Source organism: Ornithodoros turicata, chromosome 3, assembly GCF_037126465.1.
Source record: "Ornithodoros turicata isolate Travis chromosome 3, ASM3712646v1, whole genome shotgun sequence".
Lineage (NCBI taxonomy): Eukaryota > Metazoa > Arthropoda > Arachnida > Ixodida > Argasidae > Ornithodoros > Ornithodoros turicata.
In genome coordinates this window covers 92,264,728-92,282,226 of record NC_088203.1, presented here as the reverse complement: position 1 = coordinate 92,282,226, position 17,499 = coordinate 92,264,728, and the positions used below count along the sequence as shown (strand labels likewise).

At 45.8% G+C, this 17,499-nt stretch overlaps 1 protein-coding gene and 1 long non-coding RNA gene across 2 annotated transcripts in view; both read right to left on the bottom strand.

The window, feature by feature from the left end:
• Positions 1–17,499, bottom strand: part of LOC135387468 (uncharacterized) — a 31,899-nt gene that overhangs the window by 2,886 nt on the left and 11,514 nt on the right. The window lies entirely within an intron of this gene.
• LOC135387467 (G-protein coupled receptor moody-like) lies at positions 4,179–5,940 on the bottom strand. Its single transcript, XM_064616650.1, has one exon. It carries the CDS (start codon positions 5,913–5,915, stop codon positions 4,779–4,781), a length of 1,137 nt encoding a protein of 378 aa, XP_064472720.1. The 5' UTR covers positions 5,916–5,940; the 3' UTR covers positions 4,179–4,778.

The following is a 17,499-nucleotide window of genomic DNA, read 5'->3' as shown; positions in this document are numbered from 1 at the left end:
TAGGTGTGACAATTGGAGACTCTCGCCCTAGGTGCCAGCGCAGCGAACTAGTGTGGAAACCGAAGAAAGTGCAAGAAAAAAAAGAAGGAAAAAAAAAAAAAAACTCGGATAACATCGTATACCAATTTGCGGTAGCGGAAACCAGCTATAGAGTTCTTGCAGTGTCATATTTATCTTCATCTTTTAATGCACTAAAATTGTTATTTGAAAGTTTAACAAGCTAGAATTGTATTTTGAGTTGGTAATACGCTATGAAAGTAGGTCAGCCTTTCGCGCCGGCGTCTGCTTTCGGCAGTGCCATTGCCCGCCTGAAAGGGAGCATTCCATCTCCCGCGTCTACACCATCCTATGCACCGGCGATGTGGACTCTTGAAAGACCCTGTATTCACTCTAACATCCCTGGACTCCAACGCAAGAAAGACGTCCCCACAGTCGTGGCCCACCAGCTCACACTGGAGCACCTCGCCTCAACACATCGACAAAGTCGCCATATATACACAGATGGCTCGGTAACCGAAGGTAGTTCGAGCGCTGCTTTCTACATTCTGGATGAAGACCTGGGCCACGGTTTCAAACTCCCCTATACAGTGTCCTCGACAGAAGCCGAACTGTCTGGTATCCTGGCAGCACTGGAGCATATTACAGAATCCGGGCACGGAACGTGGGTCATTTTTACAGACAGCAAGGCATCACTAGATATGTTGTCGTCATCTCGCCCCAGCATAATAAGCGATTTGCATACCATGACGCTTCAAAAATTCAATGAACTCTTCGCCACTGGTTACAACATCACGTTTCAATGGGTCCCTGGCCACGTAGGCGTGTATGGAAATACCCGAGCAGACGCAGTAGCGAGACGCGCTGGGTCTGATGACACTTCGGCCCTGGCACCTCTGCCGCTTACAGCCTCAACATGCCGTCTATACATACGCCGTCGGTGTGCCACATGTGCTCAGCAGTTCCGTGCCGAAACAACGACTTACAACACATTCCTACGGTCTATCGACCCATTGATGGAGTTCGTCATCACTTGCCACCGCAGCCGTAAAGAAGAATCCCTTCTCCACCGCCTACGTCTCAATGTTGCCCGTACACCCTCACTTCTCTTCAAGATGGGACGGCTAAATTCACCAAACTGTAATGTCTGTGGAGTGGAAGCGGACATCCCACACCAACTCCTGTATTGCCAGCAGCACCTTCAACATAGGGACACCCTCCGTTGCCGTCTGCTCCAGATTGGTTGTAACGACTTTTCGTTGGCCGCTCTTCTTGGCCCCGTCTTGCACCCCAACCAGTGGGCTGTCACTGCCGCTCTCCTCGGTTTTCTCCGAGTCTCAGGACTCGTGAACTGCCTGTAACGTTGTGCTAGTGTTTATTCTCTTCTTTCTTTCTGTTTCTCTTTTCTTTCCTGTGTTTCTCTTTTCTTGTTTTCTCTCCCTTTCCTTTCTTTTTGTTTCTTTTCTTTTCCTTCCCTTTCGTTCTGTTTCCTGTTCTCTTTCCCTTTCCTTCCCTTTCTTTCTGTTGCTTTTTGTTTTTCTTTCTTTCCTCTGTTTCGATCCCCCTTTTTCTTTTTCCTTCCTTTTCTTTTTCGTTTGCCCCTTCCCCCTTTTTTTTTCGGAATAGCAAGCCGGCTCTTTGCCTGGCTAACCTTTCCTTTCTTTTTTTCTTAATAAACATATCCCCCCCCCCCTTTCGCGCAGACCCTCAGCTTCCCCTCGTGCACGTAGAACGGTCCGATTGGATCGCTCTTAAATAAGGTACCTCAACAACTGCACGTGGGGTCCACGTGGTTTCGTCTTTTTCACCATAGTGTTGTGACCCGCCTGCGAATGCCCCGTTATTGCTGCTTATTCAGTGGACAGACACTTTCTCACGTGCTTTCTGCAACCTTTCCTTTATCTCATGGCCGGAGACATACTGTCGTAGCGTCCACCATGCCCGACGTGCTTTGCGTCGTGGGAAGCGAAATATAGGTACGCCGTGGCGCTGCGATGTTTTACAGCCGTTCACTATGCATACCTTACCCATGGGGGTGAAAAAAAAAAACATGAAAATGTGCGACACCGATGTGCTAAATCAGCAGAAACATCACGTACGTCAACGAAATAACCGCAGCCACAACATCGAGCACTTTGGCAACTCCGCGCCGACCGGGGAGTGGAGGAAGGCTGCCCACATGATTTCTCCGCCCAGTTTCGCCTCTGCGCAGAAGTTCAACTTGCACAGAGTATAGCATGGGCCTGTTGCTCTGGGCCAGGTGGAGCGAGTGAGCAGCAACGTCAGCGCCCCAAATTATGCAACACGCGGTAGTTTAGCAGACGACGCGGCACTATCAAATACACGGTCTCGAGTTGTTCGCACTTTTCAAGAAGCCCCGCTTTTTCTGTGGATTTCCTACAGGTTTTGTAGCTTTCCTTGGCACCATACCGTTTGAAGCACCATGCAAAACCCGCTGATGAAACGACCTACTGTTGGGGTCCGTGGCCGTTTGGGTCCGAAATGACGCTGTGCAAACTTCACTGCAACAGCCCTATAGGGTAACGTTGTCCTAGAGATGTGTGTCAGATGCTTTGACAGGGGCGCAATCACACTGCTTGCCATGAGCATCTTTCTTCGTGTACCGGGTGTTTCACGAAGGTCTCCCGGCTGAATAATTCGCAGACAGGTGGTGCTATCGAAAAGCTTTCTTTTCAGTGAGCATCCTTGAGACACTGGTCAAGAACTGAGCAGTGAGCGGCTCATTTGCATACGTTCGCCTAACTTAAGATTTACGAGTAACGCAGGAATGGTACGTGCGTGGCTGTGTGAAAGATCTTAGGTCCTTTGACTCCCGTAGCTGTGTCACAAAAAAGAAACAACAAATACCAACAATTTGTAATAATTAGGATAAAGTGACAATATTTCTCCGAAGCCAAGGTGGGACGTCCGCGGTGACGGCCGGCCGGAAGGGTACTGTCAGTCAATAAATCAGACTATTTTTATTTCACCTATGCGAAACGCTGTTATTTTATTTATTTATTTTCACTTTATGTTCTGCCCATTTACTTTTTTCTTCTTTTTTTGCGGGTGATGGTGAGGGATACAAGAAACAAAAATGGGGAGGTGAGTCATGACTAATTCGGACTTGCTACTTCAGTACACCTACGTACACTCTTAAAAATGGGGGGGGGGGGGTAATGGCAGGATCAGCGCGCCGTTGTTGGCCACACAGAAGTGGGCGCCGTCACGACTATAAAAAAAAAAGAAAGAAAGGAAAAAAAAAACACACACAGCCCGCTTCTAGCCAACCATCATCCAAGGGGAGACGCAGCATGTTTTGTATCTGTTATGCCCATATGTACCCCTTATGTGGTGAAACTCATTCTTAAAGTGTAGAGCAGAAAGAAGTAATAAATAAGAAGGGGAATGGTGAAAGAAACGGAAAGCCACAGTCATGCCGTGTGTCAAGCACTGTGTAAGTCACAACATAGCGTCACGGTTGTCGATCACTAGTCAACGCATTAGACCGCAATAGACCCATTTTGACGTGTCACACAGAACGCACATCAGACACATTGACCGAAGCGCATCCTGTTTAGTGTGTCTTCGTATATCTGATATCAAGGGAAAATCTCAGCCGAGACTCGCTGACCTTGTATTGTCGTCATTGTCGTCAGAGCTGCTCTCAATGCTCCTACTGAGACAGCAGCTTGATGAGCAAAGCGTGTATTCACGGTGGGATGGCTTGGTAGCAAAGACGTCTGAATGTTCCATTGGCTAGACCGTAGAGAGATGCGAGCCGGAAGAAGGTCAAGGAGAAAGCTGAAAGCTCCTCCGCGCCCCACTGTGATGGCGATGTGATAAAGAAAAAAAAATGGGGATGTGAGTTTCGACGATGTTGAACTTGCTACCCCAGTACGCTTACACACAGAAAATTCAAACAGATGATAGATGATGAACAGAGATGAACGGAGATGATGGAGTTCAACATGTAGTTCAAAAGTTTCGACCAAGTGAGTGTAAAATGTCGGAATCGCTGGGGGCAAACACAGCACATATTCAGTGAGTCATAGAATGTCCATAAGCCCGGTTGCGTGTAGAAAATCTTCTAGTGTCCTCAGCGCCTTGTCGGACGACGGAGAACCTAACAGTTTCGCGACGTCGAAGGCTCGGGAGTCTTCATCTTTTCTTCCATTCGGGGTTCCAGTAGCTAAATGCGGTACAAGACGCCGTCCCACTAGTAGGCTGATGAGACAGCGGGACTATGACTGTAAAAGTGGGACAGCCTAAACCTTGTCGTCTGGTCACATTATCCTACATGGATAAACGCCACTTGTTCTGTTGATCACAACAATCAGTAGTGAAACAAGCAATCACTGCATTTCTGTTCCTTTAAATGTACAGTCTTCATGAAAAATTACGCCCTCACTGTACAAGAAGCTGCAGCGTAGAAACACAAAAATACACGTATTTACATACGACGTACAAAAATCCATTGAGGTATTTAGCAGAAGCTGTCAAGTAGATGCTTTTCCAGACAAAACTTCCGCGGAGACTTACTGTTCAATAATCATCAGAGGAGAACCTCTCGACCTGTAGTCGGTCTCTAAGATCTATAAAAGTATTGTTCGTGTCTTGAGACATACTCTAGGGGTCCTTCAGGGTCAGTCGCTTCGACCCTCTCTTATGGGACACTGCAGTCTGCGTCACTGCATTTCCAGCATGGGTCACCCCCAGAGTTTGTCGATGCCTTCGGACCTCCTAGAACGCCTACATCTCTTGTAGCTCGTGTTGCGCTTCTACAGCGGCGTCTCGCGACAACCCGTCGTTTCCGCTAACGTCGTTCCTTGCGCTCTTCTGAACAGATCAAAGTAGGACTTTCTGTACTCCCGACTCATACAGATGTAAATAATTGGATGCACACAACCAGAAAAGTAAAAGGTCAAGTACGCAAAGACCTGCACTCCGGGGTAGTCATCCAGGAGCCTGAACGCCTTCAGCACAAACAACGGCAGGTAGCACAGAGTGAACGTCACAAAGATCACCAGCACCATCCGCAACAGTCGCATGTCTTTCTCACCAGTCCTCTTTGCTTGCTTCTCAGCTTGCAGGCTATTCAACTCTCTGATCCGTCTGGTTAAGTCAGCGACAAACTCTGTAGGCTTGCGTCTTCCACTGCTGTACTGTTTCAAGCGTTGGCGCGCCCTCCTTACGACGTAATAGATCCTGCTGTAGCAGGCGACAAATACGACAGTCGGGACGACGCAGGCGGACATGAATAAGAATGCCTTGCTGCTCCTGCCCCTGTAGGGAACCACGGTGCAGGATCCAATTGCGGCATCCCAAGCGAACCGCCCCCAAATACCTCCAGTTGGCAAGATAAGCAGAGCTAACGCTAGAAGCCACGTTCCAGTAACGAACAGCAAGTTGTTGCCAATAGTGAATATCTGCTTGCACCGTGTGGGGTACGATATAATAACAAGGCGGTTTATCGATATCGCCATCGCGGTGAAAATAGATGCGCCCACGTTGAAGCCTCTCGTGATGCCATAGATGACGCAGATGTGGTGAGGATATATCCAGTCACCGTACCAGAATACAGTCACGGCGAACGGTGTGCTCACTCCGCTGAAAAGTAGGTCACAGAAGCACAGGTTCACCAGGAGGGCTGTTGTGGCATTCCTAAGTTTAGAAGATCGCACCAGTGCCAACATCGAGATGGCATTGGCGAAGACACCGAAGACTGAGAAGATGACGAGAAACACGAATCCAGTGGTCAGGACTACCCGGGGATAGTTCTTGAAGGCAATTAGAGGAATGGTAGTATTAGGGACGGTTCCATTGGTGACCTGTTCCGTGAAGGCTTCCCTGAAGGGTGCTGTCGAAAACGAGAAAATAGTTGCGTCGGAAGGTGAAGTCTCGTTGAAGGCATCCATATGGTGCCTCGACGAAGCGAACACCTCGTCGCATGAATAGAGCTTGATAGACTAGACGCATGGTCTTTTGACTCCTGTTGCAGTGATAAGTCATACACGGAAGGTTGACAATGTATCCCGGAAGGGTGGCTGTTTCGCTACTTCCGGTGTTTCGCTTTCCGGAGCCGCGCTTCGCCGAACGAGTTCTCGGAAAAGAAACCAGATCGGAGCCATTGAAAAGGATGTTATGAAAGGATATTTTAAGCACCCGTGTTATTTGGTGAGTATTGGATGCAAAAATATAGAAACTTTCGATACCGATAAATATAAACATCGTAAAAAAATAATTGATAAAATCGATTAAAGTATCGACATTTATATCGATATTTTATCGACGCATCTGTATTTTGAAAAGAAATATCCATATATATCGATATCTGAAAAGCCGTCGCGCCATTACTTTAACAACTTGAAAAAGTTAGCCCTTGTGTTATCATTTTCCACGCTTATTACCGCTGAGGCACACGATGGAGGCGCTACCAGGTAAAATATGTTCATGTCATGTCATATGTTCATGTCATGCCTTACTGCAAAACCGTAGCCTTTAAGCCTTTAAGTTTAACTTCACCGTACTGTTACATTTTCATTTCAAATAATTCATCTATACTAACTAACATTGAAATTATCGATCGCGACACCGCTCGACAATCACAAACAATTGGTTTGTCGACACACACACACACACACACACACAGAGAGAGATACGATGATGAGATGGGGCTGATGCCAGCCAGCAGGCTGGGCGCTGCCCCAGTGCCGCTTGTACGTGATGAGAGATGATGATGGAGATGATAAGGGGTCCGGTAATCAAAGCAGGGTGGAGAGGCCTGTTGATGACAGGAAATCCCAAAGGTGACGCAGACCTTGGCGTGTATGACCGGGACTGGACCATGGGCCCAGCACCTTGCCTACGGTAAATGGGCGATGATCGATCGCATGCAGTTCGTGCTGCAAGATCTCACACTCCCGCTGGTAGTCCGGGCAGTCCATAAGTAGGTGGTGCAGGTCTGCACGCACATTGCATGCTGCACAAAGGTCCCAGGGCGCACGGCCAAGACGCTGCCTCATAACCAGGGTGTCGAACCGCAAAAAATACGGGTACGGTTCGGGTTCGCGTTGTTTTGATTTCGTTCTGGTTCGGTTCCGGTTCGGTCACGCCAAGAATCGAACCGGTTCGCAAACCGGTTCGCAGCCCCGAACCGGTTCGCGAACCGGTTCAACGCTTCCGTTTTATATGTTCCATAAAACTGCTTTTATCAGGGCATGCGTGGCTAATAGCTTACTGCTGTTGTCTGCATTGACGTCTCTAGTGGTGAGGTAGCCCTTTAGCGAGAGAAATGAGGAATGGATTAACACTTATTGCAAATAGAGTCCACGCTGTTGAAGCGGTGTAGTCCTGCTACTTTCTGTTCCCTAAATCTTTTTTTCACACGCACAGTGCCAGCAAGATACACTTAAAGGAAGCCTAATAAGATGGACAGCGTAACATAGACGACAGTACTAGCCGGCACACTGCCTTCGCAACGTGAATCGATCTGAAACCGTACTGAAGCATGTCGAAAATAAGCCTGCCAGCCTTACTCTGTCCGAGCTCACAGCAGTGTACTAGTTAATCCACAACACAAAGGCAATATGTCACGACACAACTGCACTACCAATAAGCAGAACCACATTTACTTTTCAAGCCACGACCAATCAAACAGGCACCGTTCTGCGTACGCTCCTTCTCCACTTCTCATGATTCTGACTTGTTTAATTTGTACTGCTCACGTGTAAAGGGAAATCTTGGGCGCTTATTTGATCGCATATTCGTCCTGTAGAGCTACATAACTGGCCTACTCCATTCCTGTTTCATTCGTCCGCGTGGCACCTCGTCTCTGACGAGTAGATGCCGCACCGCGTGCGTGGGGCGCTAGCCGCGGCGCTCACAAGGACAACTGCGCTTCAACATGTTAAAAAGACGCTGAAAGTATACTTACTATACGTCGTCGTCTCACTGCTAGGTGAAAATTTCTGAAATCCATGATATAGGCGCGTGATGATGATACCAACGTGTCTTCGTTCGGGGATAGAGAGGAACTCTTATGCTGACTTCTTTTATGTCCGAACCGTTTTGTTGCGAACCGGTTACCGCTATTATTTTTTACGGTTCTGCTCCGGTTCGGGTTCAACAGTGTCATGAAAATTTCGGTTCCGGTTCGGGTTCGGTTCCGGCAAAAATAACGGTTCGGGTACGGTTTTCGGTTCGGGTTCGGTTCGACATCCTGCTCATAACTGTTGTAAATGCAACATTCAGCCGCATGCGGTGAAGAAGGGATGCGTAGTATCGCGGAAGGCGATGAGGAAGCGCCAGTGAAAGAGAAGGCCAGGTTTGTCGACTTTCTTTCTAAAAAGCGGCTTCTAAAGTACGTATTTCCCTCAACGCAATAGACACAGCCATTCGAAAAGGACTGAAAGTAATATACACGCGAAAAAAGAGCACGCGTCTGATATACCCCAGCTTGGCGTTTGCTATACCCTCGACCAATAACTCGACGCGGTTCACAAATTCTGGAAAATCAGCACTGACATGCCCCTAACGTGCATCACATCTTTACATGAAATATCGACATCCTGTTGTTTAACGGCCTCGCCATCCTCAACCCTTTCTCACCACCAAAGCAAAAGCAAATAAAGAGGGCCAAGAGAGTGAAAAAAAAGAATGTTGTTTGGTTAATAAACTCGTTGACGCGCTTTTTTTCACATCCTGTTGGCGCGCCGAAGCCGCCAGATATTTCAGCATGCGTATAGGTATCATATCGATGTAATATCGATATTTATAACGATGGAGTATCGATAAATATCGATATTTTAAAAGTATATATAATATGGCATACATAAATGGATAATATCGATAAGAATATCGATATCGTTCCATCGCTACTCCAGAGTTGGGTAGATCACGTGAAAGGTTTGCACCACGTGGCCCTATAGAGTAGCTAACTAATCGAGTAGGTTTGGGAACGCATGTTACGCGCTCATAGAGTAAGCTTGGAGGCGAGCAGCTTCTTTTTTTTTTTTTTCGGAGATGATGGGTGGGAAGACGTTATGGACCTCCTACAGGACGACTACATCGTTTCTAAAAATAATATAACACGATAAAGCCAACAACTATCCAATCCCAATTGAAAATGTCGTAGCAATATTTAGTAAAAATAAGCAATCGTGACTTTTTTTTTTTCCATGTTAGCGCCCCGAAGGAACGCGCGTCTATGAGCGGCGTACAGATGTGGACAGATGAAGAGAGGACAGCAGGAATGAGTGGGGGACAGGGAGGTTAGTATGCGTCCCGGGCCGACTTCAGGGAGAACTGTGCCGACATTCGTCTGGAAAGCCTTCGGAAAACTCAAGGAAAACCCCAGCCAGCACAGCCGGTGATAGGATTCGAACCCACCACCTCCCACCCTCCAGCACCACCTTGGCTACCTCCAACGAGGCAATCGTGATTCTTTTCCTACAGTTTAGGAAGCTTGAAACGAAGAAAGGAACGATAGAACATGACGCGAATTTTGCTCGGATGCTTTGAATGACATTCGGTGAGAATGTCATTCGCTGGGAATGCCATTCAGTTTGCCGTGCGACGGGGGTACGTTTTACCGATCGGGGCCTCAAGCGAAAAATAGTGCAGAAAAAAAAAAACGCGTCGACACTGAGATTTTTAGAGTACTTAATTCGTTTCTGTTTACATATTGCTTGCGCGAAGCAGCGCATCTATATGGGCTCTTTCGTTCAGCTATCCGTCTGCCAGTTACGTGTTCATCCGCCTGGTTTACACGCGGGATGTGACGGAAGATAAGGGAGAGCCGGAAGAAATGACGGTGCATTCGTCATCATCACATGAAGGCACGCTGCGCGGCTGTTCCTTATCGTCCGTCACCCCCGTGTGTAAATTGCGCCGATGAGCACAATTACAGCCGGATAGCTGAGCGAAAGAGGGAATTGCCCCTCTGCTCCGCGCAAGAAATATTTCATTTCATTTTCATTTATTGGAAACATTTGTAGGAACCTGTATATCAGAGGGTGGCCAAAAAGCAGCAAAAAAGCTGTTTGACTAGGGCACGACCCTTTGTCACACAGGAGACAACAATTCAGCATAATCAGCTACACAATGCACCACGTATGCTTAGTGTCCTTAGGAAGGACAATGACGCATCATTAACGTGCAAATTCAGTGCGGAAAACCTGTTTAGTATATGGTGGAAGGCTATCGGTTAGCGACTGGCGTCCGTAATCAGTTCTCAACTTAGGAATCTTCCATCTTGCAGTGTGGCGCGTACGCTCGTCGAAAGAATGAAGTGAAAAAAGCGATAGAAAAAAGGTATTATTTTGCTTTACAGCAGTTACATAAGTTTTTAACAAAAAATAGCTATATAGGTTTGTTGCCTTGATGATGTTAAGTGTAATGAACAGTGCGTCAGTGTGACTGTCGAAAGGTACATCTGCTATAATTCTAATAGCGCGCTTTTGTGCTATGAACAAACTGTTAATGGAAACCTGGGTTCCCGTACCCCAAACCAACAGGCCATAACACAGTACGGAAGATATCAATGAATTGTAAATGATCAAGTTAATCCTTTTTGGCAGAGCAACGCGGAGCCGATTCATGAGCCCAATGGGTGTAGAAATTTTTACTCTAACATAAGATGTATGATAGTCCGAGGAAAAATTTTCTAAAAAATGCACTCCTAGTACTTTCATTGACTTCACAACCTCAATGCGATGATCCCCAAGAAATATATCGGCAGGGCAGAAAACAGGTTTATTTTTTTATCTGTATAAAACTGCCTTCGTCTTAGTTACGTTTACTACTAAGCCATTAACACTGTCCCAAAGCCTTATCTCATCTAGAGCAATATTCGCTTTGTCAACGACTTGCTTCGCATCGGCACCAGACACAAAAATGGTAGTATCATCAGCATAAATGAGGAATTTGTTATCTTCTGATACGGCTACAATGTCATTAGCGTAAACTGAGAATAACAGTGGCCCCAGGATACTACCTTGCGGAACACCAGTCGCCACCTCAAGCCTGGCAGAACAGTCAGTATTTATTGAAACATACTGTTGTCGTGAGGACAGATACGACCTGAAAAACGACAGACCTACACCACGGATCCGTATCTCTCCAATTTGCCCAGGAGCACTGAATGGTCAACAACAACAACAAATAAGTTAATGACAATGAATGGGGGAATTCGCCTGAATGGTCAAGAAGGTCGAAGGCCTTAGTGAAATCTATATAAATCAGTAACGTGAGTTGTTTGTCCTCAAGATTACGAATAATTTCTGATTTTTTGACATAAGAGTGCTATTTCCGTGGATCTGAACTTCCGAAATCCGAACTGCAAGTCACTAATGACACCATGCTTTGAAAAAAAATCTGTCCATCTTTTGTGAACAATGCGTTCAAGGCCTTTAGAAAACACAGGGAGCAGCGATATAGGCCTGTAGTTTACGAATACATTTGGATCACCTCCTTTGCTCAGGATAATTACCCGTGCAGTTTTCATTTTGGAAGGAAATACACCAGTAGAAAAAGACAGATTGTAAATATGAGTTAAAAATGGGGCGAGAAACTCGATGGCATGCTTAATTGGTTTAATTTGAAAGTCATCACAATCCCGCGCCTTGCTATTATTTAAATTCAAGAAAGAAGAGCACACCTCTTCAACTAATATGTAATAATTCTACGTACTAATTCAAAAAATATGTAATCCGAAACCAATTAACTACGAAAAAAAAGAAACACTAAGTATCGACGCGTTTTTTTTTTTCGGAGCATTTTTCGCTGAAGGTCCCCGTCGGTAAAACAGAGACGACCAAAGTAAATTTTAAAAGTTAGGGGTTTCATTTAATTAATGAGCGTATGCAAATGAGCCGCTCACCACTCAGTTCATGGCCGATGACCCAAGAATCTCAACCATGCAGAAAAGAAAGTTATTCGATGGCGCCACCTGTCCACAAATTATTCAGCCGAGGGACCTTCGTGGAACACTCCGTATACACCGCAGCCCGTATCTGGCGTCTGAACGTAGAAAGAACATTCTGAAATGCAGAAACATAGATGTACAAGTGAGGTACTAGCGTTGCTCAACGAGACAACGTCGTATACTGCACTAGTGCGTTCACAAACCCGTCAACTTCGCACACCTGCTGCTCCCGGAGTTTCACGATATGGCACACTCGTGAGATTAAGGTTCAATTACAAAGAAAACTCGTCGCTTCTTGAAAGTCGAAGGATGGTAAAACTGATATAAAATGCTTAGTGTGTCAAGGCGGAATAGTTGGTGACTATACCTATAACACTGAGAGTGAGCAAGGAGACGAAGGTACAGCTTGTGTGTGTGTGCTGTACGTTCGTCCGCTATCGCTCTGCTCACTCTCAGGGTTATAGATATAAAATGCATCCCATGATGTGACGCAACTTTCATATTGGCCACGCATATTGTACAAAGAATTAGGAGATAGGATTGAGTGGTTAAGCAATTTCTGCTCAGAAATCAATATTGTATGCGATGCATAGTTGCGGCACATCGTATGTTCGGTGCGCTGTGTTTATGAAAATTTACTTTCGTTCCGGTGCTGCGATTTTTTACGGCGAATAGGTTTAGTAGGCTGTCATGATATGCCATGCAGTCTCCACTTGTAAATGTGGGAGACGCGTTGCGCCGTTACAGGGGCATATTGTGCGACAGATGTGCAGTATAACAGACGGTGCGAAGAATGGCCTCCAACCCCAAGAACCGCATTGCGCAGCATGCATGTATACCATCAGTCATATCACATAGCCAGGTTTCGACATTGGTTACATGCTTATTTAGAATTTATACCTCAAGACGCCGAATGACTGTATTCCAGATTAGTGGCATAGCCACATTTCCAAAGTAGTGGGGGGAGGGGGGGCTCGATACAAAAAACCACTCTCCTCCCCTCCCACATCGCTGATCCTGGGTACGCCCACACACTCATCCGTATGCATACAGCGAGATGAGAGATGAAACTACAGAATATTTGAACGTTTAATGATGCGTTTACAAATGAGCGCTGAGGCCGCCACACGAGATTTGAAGTAGCCCGAAATTCTCATAGTATCAAAAGTATTCAAGTATGATTCTTATATAGACGCCTGTAACTGGAAGAACTTTTGCGATCGTCACGCTGGACCCCCTCCCCCCCATATAGATTATTTTTTTCTCTTCGAGTTTGCACGATTTGCGTGGGTCGGCCTGTGGCAGGTAGGAGGGGGACTCGAGTCCTTCCCCCCCCCTTGCCCCCCGTGGTTACGCTACTGTTCCAGGTTGTTTTCCAGCGGGGGTTTTGTCGTGGACGTGCTTGGCAAAGACGGCAAGAGCTTGGTTGTGAGCACAAGGTGCGGCAAATACGGGCACCCACAATTCTTGGAAGAAAATACTGTGTGTACATATACTAAAGCTACGGCATACGCGACAGTCATCTCCAAAGAACGATTGTCCACACGTACACCAGCATATAAGATACCATGTAGAGCTAGAACAGTCACAATGTCCTCAATAAGATGTCCTGCTATGACTACCACTTATTCCAGGTGCCATTTTTTATAACACAGCCACTTAAGGTTCAATATGAGACAATGAACTGCCGAGCCATAGCCTCCCATATACTTCCTGCTATATAAGTATATAGGAGGCTATGGCCGAGCACTTAAACATTGAATGCTGAGAACAACAATCCCATTTTCCGTGTATCCAGATCGTGATACATCGTCTTTAGAGATAGCTTTGAGATAAGTCTATTAGCTTACTTGATTTTCGCAAACTCCAACGATTCATGTGTACGTTTAAACGGGTTCCTAATGGACTCAAATGCGCGTCAATAGAAACGCCGGCACCATTCAACTGTCTGCGTCAGAGGAACCAGTGCTTGAAACAGAGCCCTTCCTTTCTGTGACCGGAAGGTGCTGTGAAATATGGCAGCATCTGTAACAGTGGCCTTCATGCAGCTTTAGCTTCTGAACCACGTAGCCCTATGATACCGTTACGTTCGAAGCGATAACTGCCCGCGGTGCATGATAAGAGGGAGAGAGAGAGAGAGAGAGACCAGACACCCCCCCAAGCAGCACAATGTACTGGAAGTCGAGTGCATTAGGGGTGGACGGTATGTGTCTTATCAATGTTCTCTAGTTTCATGAATCTCTTCAAGGCCTTTCATCAACCCATCCACTCCTATTGCACTCGACCTTCAGTGCATTTTGCTGCTTGGGCCTAGGTACAATGTGAAAGTTTAGGGATGGATGACCAGCGTCTTATCAGTTGGGCGTTTATTCCGCAGACAGGCACAAACACACACACAGAAGGAAAAAGACGGAACGAAAAAGTAAACTTCCGCAGACAGGCACAAACATACACACAGAACGAAAAAGAAAGAATGAAAAAGTAAACTTAAATTCTCGATGGATGACATTGATTGCAGCTGCAGGCGGTACGCTATAAATGCCGCGATCTACGTTTGTCGTGCTTAACATCCATAGACCCTTCCAACTACGCATAAATGATGTCCAATCCGACCCAGTCCGTTACGGTTTCATTAGGGCCTTGCTTGTGTTCCACCACAGTACGGCATTGCGAGTTGATACTCTTGCTTTCATAATTCACTTCCATCAGCCAAAATAGCGTAAAGAAAATGAGACATATTGCAGTTGTCCATATAATCCTTCGTCGGTGAATGTGTTGTATCCGGGATGTGATAGGACTAAAGAGGATTAGGAGGATGATTACGAGAGGATTAGGAGGAGCGGCACTTACAAGTCACGTACGAATGTGGAACCGAAACTTCCGCGAGGGTTTACCTCTGTCGACAACGAGGATCTCAAACATCGGGGCGATGCCTCTCTAGTTCCATCCTACAACGTATTGTGAGATATTGCTATCTTGCCGATTACGGTTTGAATTTTCTTGCTGGACCTTTTCTCCGTCATTCTTTTTTCTCATTTGCTACATATACACAAAGTTGTACATTCAAAAGTAATTTTGCCCGCGGCTGCGAGCGATGACAAGCCGACGATGTCAATTCTCTCCCTCAAGTCGCTCCACCTTGGATTCTTATTACTCTAGTTTCTTATCTGAGAGCCTTATGGCCTCCTTGTTCGAAGAGCTAATATATCGTCTCGCTCACATACTCTCACGTCCTTACAAAAATAGCCCTTCTTTCCGTGACCCTCTAGCTCCTCGCAGTTCGTAGTTGGCAGAATTCGCTAATGTTTACAGCACAGAACAAAACTGCACAACCACCGAAATAGCAGTTACTGTATTATAAAAAAAGGTTTCACAAATATTCAAAAACAACACTAAGTTTATTTTGCGCGAGCTTTCGTGTGGAGGCCCGTGCTTCTTCAGGTACTTGAACAAGTCGACCAGGACGTCTTTCTTTCGGCGGCCGGCCTGCCACGCTTTCTGCGCACTTCCTCTTCTAAAAAGAATAGAAAATAAATAATGGAGTAAAGTAGGAAGTAATTACGGCTTCTAGTCCTCTAGCTCGTAGTCACTCCCAAATTTAGTCCCCTGACCTTGAAATTTGCTCTCCAGCAATGTAGATTACTGTCCAAGCAACTTATGCATCTTATCACCAGAAGCTACTAGTTGCTAATTTGTTTATTAGCGTGTGGTTCCGTTGCCACCAGTCTCATGTTTATGGGAGCAAAGCGATAAACAGACGCAGGTCATGCAACTTTGAAGAATGGAAAACAACGCCATTCAATTATAGCAATTATTATTCAATTATTATTCAACTATTATTCAATTATTATTCAACTATTATTCAATTATTATTCAACTATTATTCAATTATTATTCAATTCAATTCAATTATAGAGATTACTATTCAATTATGCAAGTGAAAAGCCGCTGGATTGGAGCTGCGCCTATACCGTCGTGTGGACGACTCGAAACACAGACGATGTTTAATAATAATTCGTGTCTTTTCGTCGCGATACAACTGCGATCATGAGCGACGCCCCTTTGTTGGTTTCTGTGGATTAATTTTGCCCACCTGAGGGTCCTTTAACGCACGTCGAAATCTTGACACAATGCACACCACATTTAACGTCCTATGCGGAAGACTGCGTGTCTAAACAACTTGCACCCTTCCGCCAAGGTGCCACTGTCCTCGGCCGGGTTTGACCCCGCGACCTGGAGATCAGCAGGTGGACACGCAATCGACCGAGCCACCGAGGACGGCAGAGACGATTTTTATGGGGGCTCCACTTCTTCGGTGTATTTATGTCTGGGTAATATGGAAGTTGACTTTTCGGACAATGGACAGTGCATTAAAGTAGCAAATCGATAGAGTCATATGTGTCTCTGGCTCGTTATTACTGTCGTCATAGGAATGCAGAGAATTTCGGCCACCATTGGCCAAACATTTCGCTGCATGCAACTCAGGAATAGGTTTTTTTCGGAGAACAAAACAAGGAGGACATATAGTTCTGAACGGGATGTTCCCCACTCATAGATGGCCACTTAACTTGTCTGAAGCATGGGCAATTAAATTACATTGAGTGCCACAGGCGTCTCGAGATTAGCATCACGCCTGTCATGGGTCATAAGGCCCTGCAACAGTACTTAATTTTTTTTTAAGGTATTGTAAAGCAGTCGAGGTGGAACCTCATGTTTTGTGTGCCCTGAATTGTGTACGTCCTCAGGAGTAAAATGCCGCAAAAATTTCTCACATAGACGTTATAGCTCCCGAGAAAATGCAAATTGAAATCTACTGGCAACACTGTGGCGAAGCAGACCGACGAAACGGAAACTCCGCCAAGTACGGCGGCGAAAATGTCTCATGCGCACAACCATGGGCCGAACAGAGCGACGAACTATAGCAGCGCAACGATGTTGAAACAAGGCCCAGGTATAGACGTTTAGCTACTGAGTGCAAGATTCGGCTTGTGTTTATGTTCTTTCACACAAACTACCTTTTCTCAAAAGGCAGTATTTGCAAGTCCCAACAGGAAAGCCATCTGTTAATCGGTCTCCTTGTTTACAGGGTTGCTTGACAAATTGGACTTCTTCCCACCGTGCGTCGCTCCGACATTCTTGGCTGCGTTTTTATTTGTCAATTAAAAATACTTAGAGTAAACTCGTGCGCATATTACTTGTTGTGCTGAACTTTTGAATCTAGCAGTCTCACGTCATGCTGATTGCATAGGTTCGACATCGACTGCTTCATATTACCTTTAAGGACAGTGGCGACCAGCACAGTGTACTCCTTGGTGCCGAGATTTTTCTACTTTGAGTTGGACATCGTTATGCGTGTCAACAAACCCTGATTACTGCTTTCCTTTTGCAATAAATTTCTTTCGTTTTTCTCTAATGCCGATAACACAGACTACTCGCTTTATGACAACAATATCAATAATAACGATTCTCTGTATTTCGAAGAGTTTTCAACTTGTTCCGGGTCGTGCTCATAATGTGCAGCGTCTGCTCCGCAACCTCCTCTAGCAATCAAGAAATTCAATATTTGCGAGCAAGGC

Bases quoted from the DNA above. Each gene is read 5' to 3' on its own strand.
- LOC135387467 (XM_064616650.1), bottom strand. From the start codon at position 5,915: ATGGATGCCTTCAACGAGACTTCACCTTCCGACGCAACTATTTTCTCG.